Source organism: Puntigrus tetrazona, chromosome 14 (genome assembly GCF_018831695.1).
Source record: "Puntigrus tetrazona isolate hp1 chromosome 14, ASM1883169v1, whole genome shotgun sequence".
NCBI lineage: Eukaryota > Metazoa > Chordata > Actinopteri > Cypriniformes > Cyprinidae > Puntigrus > Puntigrus tetrazona.
Window position 1 is genome coordinate 7,196,833 of NC_056712.1, and position 9,465 is coordinate 7,206,297.

Genomic DNA, 9,465 nt, shown 5'->3' on the forward strand with positions numbered 1-9,465 from the left:
ATCTATCTATCTGTCTGTCTGTCTATCTATCTATCTGTCTGTCTGTCTATCTGTCTGTTTGTCTATCTATCTGTCTGTCTGTCTATCTATCTATCAATCTATCTGTCTGTCTGTCTATCTGTCTGTTTGTCTATCTATCTGTCTATCTATCTATCTGTCTATCTATCTATCTATCTGTCTGTCTATCTATCTGTCTGTCTGTCTATCTGTCTGTCTGTCTATCTATCTATCTATCTATCTATCTATCTATCTGTCTATCTGTCTGTCTGTCTAATCATAGTATCTTGTAGGGAATCTTTTGACTTGGGCCATTAATAAATCACCTAGCAACCACCCAGAACAGTCTAGAAATTCATAGTAACACCTTGGCAACTATGGCAGTGATTTTTTCCATGCAAACAAAATACAGCTCCTGTCTTCGGTCCCACAGACTCTATTAGAAAAGTATGGTTTTGTACTCTGGCAAATATTATGACGTGTGCTTTCTGAAATTTAAGACATGTTTTCTTTTCCTGTGACGTCTGTGTCTCAGTGGAATCGGACTGGAGCTGGGGTCAGGAGTTCTGGAGGCCTGCTCTTTCCCTATGGATTCGGATTCTTTTAATAGTATGTAGTGGAGAGAGAGAGAGAGAGAAACTGAACGCCGAGGGTCTTCAGGAAGCAGTGGGAGGAGGAATAAGACATATGCTAGTGTATGCCTCATCAAGTGAAAACCAGTCTGGCAGCTGCGTCTGTATTTTGACTGTAACATAAGTTAGCAACTTCAGCGCAATCACCTATCTGTCTGTCCATCTGAAAATGTGCCCTTTTACCATGGAAACCACAGTAATGTTTTCTGCAGGAGTCACTCTGTGTGGACCAGGGCATGCCCTCACAAGAGTTTTGAATGCACCGGTATGTTTTGAGTCAACCAATAAGTCGAGTTTACTTAAAGGAACACTCCACTTTTTTGGAAACTGGCTCGTTCTCCAGCTCCCCCAGAGTCAATGAGTTGAGTTTTACCGTACTTGAATCACTTTTAGCTTAGCTTAGCATGGATCGCACAATCCAATTAGACCAGTAGCATCGCGTTCAAAAATGCAAAAAATCTTATCACCTTTTCTTTTCCCGCCTGCCTCAGCGCACAATATAACTACAGAAGAGTCAAGTTTTAAATAGGAAAAATATTGAAACTCTTAGTCATTTCTGAACGCCATGCTACTGGTCTAATTGGATTTAATGAACTACGCTAAGCTATGCTAAAAGTGCTATCACCAGACCTGAAGATCGGCTGAATGGATTCAAAAACACGCTGCTAGTCACACTGCTGGATTAAAACGGTCCTATTTTGTTGATTTTTTTATTTCAAGATTCTTTGACAAATTTAGTTTTCCCTTCATAATAAAAGCCTTCATTTAAAAACGGCATGTTGCGTTTACCTGTGTTATCTTTGATTAATAAGAACGGTTGAAGAATGTTCTGCCGTTTCGTGAACTGTTTAGCAATTTGTAATTATGTTCAGTGGTGGTTCCCTCAGGACTGGACCTGTAACGAAAGGTCAATATGTGTTCAAAGAACTTTTTTTTTTCCTGTGCCGTATGGTGAAAATAGACTTTTGTGACTGCGTAGAAGTGGACTTGAAAAAATAAACCCACCTGTAGCGTTGACGGAGGCAATTAGCCAAAACGTCCCCTATATAGCGAGCAAAAACAGGGCTGTCTATGTTCAGACGGTGAATATGCATGTTTTGTCTTCCTGATCACGCACACAGACACGGTGCTCACCTGACATGACCGTACATGCCTGACACAGATTTCTTTGCCATGATACCGTGATTCATGTCGTAGTCTGTGAGATGTTTCTGAGTCAAGATGTGGGCGTGAACGGGAACCGACGATCTCATTCTCACGTCCAGCATCCTTGCAGCGTGGAAAATACCCTTTTGACTTTTTACTCTCAGGGTGATTCTTATTATATTTTCAGTAAGCCATTTTTGACCGCAGAATTCATTTTAAATAACAGCTAAATATGCATAAATTAATAACAGCATATTTATAACATTTATAATAAATTATCTTTTTTTGCTATTTGAACAGAATAATTTATAATAATACATACATATATATTATAATATACATTTATTCCTTTATTTCAGTCATTCGTATTTTGAATTTCTTTTATTTATTATGTTTTTATATGTATATTCCAGTTTCCTCTTTAATTTAAGTTAGTTTTGTCCTTTTTTATATGTCTATATTAGTTTTTATTTATCAGGGTTTTTGTTTTAGTTGTTTTACTAAAATAAATGTTGCTATATGAAGTTAAAGTTTACGTCTTATTTTATAATTTATATCTCATTTACATTATTATAAAATGTATATAATAATGATATATATATATATACGTTTATATTACAGTGTATCATCATTATACATTTCACATTAAAGTAATGAGAATTAGGGCTTTTACTATTATGGTTGGAACAGTTTGGTGGGAATATATGCATAAATGTCATTAAAAAGCAAAATATTTTTTCACTAGTCAAAAATGATGACATCTCCTTTTGATTTGTGACTTGAAATAGAACAGTTATGTGGCTCTTAAATGGTAATGAAACGCCTCACCACCAGCGTGACCATATAAGGACGAGTTTCCTCTTCCCCTCGGCATGGAAAACACAACACTGGGGGTCAATAGAAATGAATATCAGCCGTCTTGTTCTCTCTCTCTCTCTCTCTCTCCTCTATGTTGTCTCTCTCTCTCTCTCTCTCTCTCTCTCTCTCTCTCTCTCTCTCTCTCTCTCTCTCTCTGTCATGGATCATGCTCTGCTAGACATATACAATTATAGAGGAGAGGAATGCGAAGTGGAGCAAATAACGAGCTGAGACTTTGTACATCACATTTTTCTAATAAAGAGGGCTTTTTGAAAGCATAGTTTGACCAAAAGCAACATCGGTTTAGTTAGTATTTACTCTCGTGTTTTTTTCAATTCATTAAAGAATCTTTGGATAGCTCTTTGCCACATTGTGATGGATGAAATTAAAATTAATACCATGAAAAGAGTCAGTACGAGTCACGATGCCCGAACTTATGTCTACACGAAATGTGTTAAAATCAAATGTGTAAAATGTGTGGGAAAACATACTTGTAAAGCTTTTTTGTAAAGTTTGAAAATGAAAATAAATTACAATTTCTACATTATAAAAGTCCATTTTGGAATTACGTATATTTAAATATATAAACAGTTCACTCCCAAATTGCTAGTAAATTTCCAAGAAACAGCAAATGGCCTGAAAGTTTAAAGTATAATGTCTTAAGTATTTTCTTGTAAAAAGTAATCTAATTTGTTTTTTACAGTGTAAAGTTTGTTTTGAAATCATTCTTATATTAAATATAAAATAGTTTTATTTTAGTATAATTTCTATAGTTTCTGTTAACATTTTAAACTAAACTTAGTTTTTTAGTTTCTGTTTTCACTTTAATTTTAGCTAATTTCACTTTAATTTTACATAACAAATTTTTCCTTCTTTTTTCTAATTTGTATATTTTTAGGATTATTATTTACGTATACACATCGTGTTAAACTAAACAAAAATGAGGAATGTTGGATTGACAGCTAGATGAAACAAAATAAAAAGTGAAATTATTCTTAAAAAAATGTAATAAAAAATACAAAAGTATATGACAAAATTACAAAAAAGCTAAAAATGTAAATAAAGACAGAAAACGTAAAAATTCTATCTCATTCAAATAGTAATAAAGTAAAAGTAGTAAAATAGCATTGTGCTGCATCGATATACTGATTTTGTAGAATTCATGATAAAACGATTATCAAAAGTTCTGCACTGAAATGTATTTGATCTTATTTCATTTCATGAAGTTCACATTTTTTATGGTTGTCGTTTTCTAATAAGCCTGTGACACGCCCGCACGTACCCGCACAGGACGGGATGCCCAGATGAGTTCCAGCATGTCTCCCGTTACTCCTGCTGGAGAAATTAACATGCAGAGCAGCACAAAGCTCAGCGGGACTCGCAAACACGCTTGAAAGGAGCCGAGAGAGGGACACGGGGAGGGGGTAGCGCTGAGGGCCAAAGACGGTGCTGGAAAGAAAATCGACGAGGCAAGATGGAAATGTTGGAAGCCTAAAAGGGTGGTGGGAGGCCGCAGACGGGTGAGGGGGTGTACGGAGGGAGGGGCTTTAGTGCAGAGAAAAAAGGGAAGGTGAAGGAGAAGAATGCATTAGACTGAGGGAAAATAAACCAGAGAGATCTCATTCAAGACGTGAGCAGAATTCATCCAGACTGCCGTCAAACAGGTACGCCGAGCATTTTTACTAGTTTCACTGGAGCCGAGGCTACAGGTTTATGTGATGATCAGTAGAATAGGAGCTTTAATAGTGGACTAATACTGTGGCATTTTAGATGGGAACCACCCAGACGCTACTGTCGATATTGAGACTACTGGCAAACTATGATAAATCGCCTAAATATTTTTGAAGTAATCGGTATACATTAAAAACTTTTAGATTATTTAATGTAATTAATTAAATATGATTTTAATGTAAAATAAGCCAATGTTATGTAAGTGCGATTGAGTATTATAGTTTTTCTAAATGTTTTTATATATCTATTTTTACGTATCTATAAAATATAAAATACATTCATTTAAATAAATATATATTTAAATCAGTGTGGTGTTTTATTATTATTTATTATTTTACATTTTCCATGCAACAGTTTAACATGAAATGACGTTTGTTACAGGCTTACTATCATTAACTAAAACTATACAAACTGAAATAAAGATAAAACTTAAAACTTACTATATATTACTATAGTATATAACTATATAACTTACTATACTATACTACTTACTATATATATATATATATATATATATATATATATATATATATATATATATATCAAAAATCTAGTAATAGTAAAATAACAAGAAAATGTCTAAAACTTGAACTAAAAGTATAAAATAATAAAAAGTAAAAAATAATAACAAAAAAGCTATAACAGTATCTCAATTAAAATACAATTACATTTTGTTTCTGGATTTTTATGTATCTCTTTAACAACATCCTTCAAAAAAGTCTAAGTGATTCTAAGAGAAAATGATTATGTTATTTATATGTTTTTTGTTTGTTTTTGAGAAGTTAAGCTTAATTAAAACGAGAAATGCTGTTTTGGCAAGTAGCTGGAATAAAATAAAATTTATATGCAGCTATTTTTACATTTGGTGTATTTTATTATCTATACATTTGAGTTAATATTTATTATATTTCAAGTCGCAAAAGATGAGTTTTTAGTTTTAGGTATCCCTGACAATATCTACAACAATACTTCCAGATTTTGCCCATGCGTTATTGTCAGGGCATTGGTAAGATGTTAGGAGCTGTTTCTAACGCGCTGTTATGCCATTGATAAAGTATTGCTTAGTCATTAGAGTCCCTATGAAGTTTCTTCTGGTTTATCCATGGCCTGGGTTTTCTTTCAGTCTCAGTTTTTTGGTTTCTTTCGCCAGGTATAAATAGTTAATCTGATCACTTAGTATCACCTAGCAGCAGTGACTTGTTTGGTTGTTGTTGGTCCAATCTTTATTTATCTTTTAAGGACTTCTCTTTCACTTTCTGGGGTTCCCACGGTAACTGTCAGCCGGTGCCTTGAGGTTCATTCCTCTGCGATGTGTGTGAGCGGAGCCCAGTGTGTGTCCCGTGTTAAAAATACATCCTCATGTTTAGTTTGACTTTAATTCTCTCCAGAAGGAACATCCAGGCTGTTTATTTGCTCACAGAGAGAGACTGCCGAAAGACGGATGGAAACAGTTTAAAGTGACAGTTCACCCAAAAATGATAATGGGATGTTTATATGCTTACCCCCAGGGCATCCGAGATGTAGTGTTTCTTTAGTAGAACGCGATCGAGATTTTTAACTCAAACTGTCGTAAAAGTAAAAATCATGCACAGACAAATCTAAATTGGCTCGTGACGATACACTGATGTCTCAAGACACGAAATGATAGCTCTGTGCAAAAAACTGAACTGTATTTATCTTGCATACCCCGGGGGTAAGCAGATAAACAATGCATTTTATAATTTTTAAGGGAACGAGAAATGATATTCGTCATATAGTTATTAGGCTTGTTTGAGATGAGCAAAATATAATTGTATCTGATTTCATGCGATTATGTATTTAAATTATGAATGCATATTTCCAGACACTACGACAGGGCCATCTCTGCGCGAGATATGTAATCGTTGTAATATTTCTATAAAAAAATGAAATACATGTTTGTAGAAGAAACGGACGGTAAATACGCATTTCATATGGAATTAAACAACATGCACTTTGAGTGTCTTGTTCGTCATGTATATATATATTCATGTAAAAGCAACAGAACTGATATTATATCACGTTTATCAGCAGCACAGCACACGAGTGAGAATAACACCGCTGAATGATATCTGCCCTTGATCTTGTAGGTTTGATCTCGAGGCCGTCTCTCCTCGTCTCACTGCATTCGCCCACTCTAGGCTTCACTTCAGGAGAGGCCAGGAAGCCTAATATCATAACTCAAAAAATGTGAAATAATTCAAACTAAAACTACAATAAAAATGAATGAATCCTCTATTGACAAAAAAAAAAAAAAAAAACGAATAAAAATTGGGAGAAACTAAAATAAAATTAAACTAAACTAAAAAATGCACTCACGACAATAACAAAAAAAAAAACTATAATAATATCTCAATTTAAAAAATATATATATTTATGTATGTTTGTTTATTTCATTATAAAAACATTATTTAAATTTTTTTTTTTTTTAACAAAACGAATGATGATAATGACATCAATCAGCTATTTTATTAAGGGACTTTAACCTCACTACTTTTTATTTAAAACTATTTTCTTATCTACTTTATTTATAATAATTTTTTGTTATTACATTAAAAAAGTTCTTATTTTAGTCCGTCTATCTACCTATGTATCTTATGTTCTTTAATTTGCTCTTATGTCCTGTTTAATTGCTTCCTGAATGAATGGAGCTCTAAATGAAACTTCATCTGTTTCAGGATCAAGATGTTGCAGGTGTCCAAGGTCATGTCCCTCCTCCTCCTCCTCCTCTGTGCGATGGAGCTCGTCTTCGCCACATCCGTCAGTCCTTCACTGCGTCCGCCTCCTCTCACGCGCGTCCGTATCATTGAAGTGGAAGACGACTACGACGAAGAAAGTTCGAAGACGACGCACGCGCCCCGGTCTCCAGGGGTCGCGACCTCTCGCGTGATCCGCAGACCTTGCGATTACGACCCCTGCGTGGTTCAAACGACCCCTTGCGACCAGATTTCGGCCCAGACGGGCTGCCTCTGTCCCGGGCTGACGGGGCCGGAGGAGAGGCCCGAGCCTCCGGAGCTCCGGGAGGTGAAGCAGGACGGATCCGGGGAGGTGTTAGTCCGGTGGTGCGCTCCTCGCTCCACCGTCACGCATTACGAGATCACGCTGAAAGGCGAACACAAGCAGCTGGTTTTCGGAGAACATTTAAGAAAGGGCGCCGTTCCCGGACTGAGAGTCGGGGAGACCGTGTGCGTGGCGGCCGGGAATCAAGCGGGACTCAGTGAGAAGTCGTGCGCTCGGTATGAGCCGCCGCAGCCCGACCGGGCCGCTCTGAGCGCAGGGATCATCGGCGGGAGCGTCGGACTCCTGCTGCTGCTCTCGGCGGGAGCCGTTGTGCTCTGGAGGCGAAAGACGTGTCGGAAAGGCAGGATGGGAGATGCGGAGGGCCTCGAAATCCTTCATACACCAATGACGGAGCGCTGTGATGAGGAAACAAATACATGGAGTACGAAACAAGCTGCAAAGACACTGAGTTTTAGTGCACTATTAATCAAAAACTGGAATAAATATGTGTATGTATGTATGTAATTATGTATATATGACCACAAAAGCTTATAGCGCTCTTATATTTGTAGCAAATAGCCAAAAATACATTGTATGAGGCAAAATTATACATTTTTCTTTCATGCCATGATTAGAATATTAAGTAAAGATCATGTTTCATGAAGATATTTTGTAAATTTACTACTAATTTTAAATATATTACATTTTTTTATTAGTAATATGCAATTCTAAGAACTTCAAATGCAATTTTGTCAGGTTTTTTTTTTTTTGCACCTCAGATTACATATTTTCAAATAGCCAAATATTGTATATCCTATTCTAACAAACCATAAATCAATACAAAGCTTATTTATTCAGCTTTCATGTGATGTATAAATCTCGATTTTGAAAAATTCACCCTTATGCTTGGTTTTGTGGTCCAAGGTCACATATATACGTGTACATACATATAAACTTAATTATTCCAAACTTCTGGCCAGTAGTGCATAAAGTGGACAGTTATTGTGCACCTGACTGAAAATAATGTTCTCTGTTTTGGGCTCACTACTAAACTGCTGTGATTGGCTCAGAATTGTTTGTATTGTTAGATTGTGAGTGGTTTGAATGTTTAAAGTCAACGTGCAATCAAATCTCTTTACTTTCATAATTCACATTGGCGCTCTTAATGTGAGCTATTCATCGGTGCACGCTGGTCGGGGGAAAATAATATATGCATCTTTCATAAAAAAAAAAAAAAAAAGATCTCTCCACTTCTGACAAGACTTTCCAAAAGTCATGATCTTTTTCAAAAGTGAATGCATTCAAATACAAATACACTCATTACTTCAGTTCCTCGTGGACACAATGGCATATATGTACAGTTTTTAACAACTAAATATAATTTTCACTCAAATGCATCACATTATGGAAGTCAAATTTGCTTTGATTGTGAGTTTTTGCTGACTTTAGCACTACTAATTGTTCTACGGCACTTAGGAAGCCTGGAGCTTCATTAAGCTAGACAGGGTTTTTATAAAGTATCTGTTGTACAGCTACTTTTACTTAGAGAGTTTGGGAGTAACTATTTTAAAGATCATTGATATTATTTTTAACAATAAAGATATTTTAATTGCTTTTACTTGACCGAGTTGTTTTTTATTCATACATGAATAAATGCATGCTTGCACGACTGTTATTCGGATTGAAGAAGTGGTTGCTCTCGCAGTGTATTTGTTACGTATGCTTCCAGTAGATACGAGTAAGGTCATTCTCTGGTAGCTTGGCAGGAACTACGTCTAATCTGATGAAGTGGCATCATTGAGCAACGATGAATCGAGCGTTTCAGAGACAGTATTTTTCCATCCAGCTTTGTCAATCATTCCTTCCCATTGCTACCTACTAATCTCAGTTTATTGCCGGTATACGAGTGATACTTGCCTGCAGCACACGCACAGAGTGTTGTTTTCTTGGCAAAAGGGAGTGGTATTTATTACTCAGAAGTCGCAGCATAGATACGTATGATGAAATAAATATATTATATAATATACCTTCACCAATAATACCGTATAAATGCAATGCACTCACTGAAGCATCTGTAAAGATC

The 9,465-nt window shown here is 35.9% G+C and overlaps 1 protein-coding gene across 2 annotated transcripts in view; it reads left to right on the plus strand.

Moving 5' to 3' along the window:
- Positions 1-9,000, plus strand: part of si:ch1073-303k11.2 (leucine-rich repeat neuronal protein 4) — an 11,484-nt gene extending 2,484 nt beyond the window's left edge. Inside the window, exons 1-2 of one of the 2 annotated variants that reach the window (XM_043257013.1) lie at positions 4,118-4,297; positions 7,061-9,000. In XM_043257013.1, the coding sequence (XP_043112948.1) occupies positions 7,068-7,907 (840 nt within the window). In that variant the 5' untranslated portion in view covers positions 4,118-4,297; positions 7,061-7,067 and the 3' untranslated portion in view covers positions 7,908-9,000. Of the gene's footprint in view, positions 1-4,117; positions 4,298-7,060 lie in introns of those variants that run through there. The other variant, XM_043257014.1, reaches the window with a different exon arrangement.
- Positions 9,001-9,465: the final 465 nt, after the last annotated feature.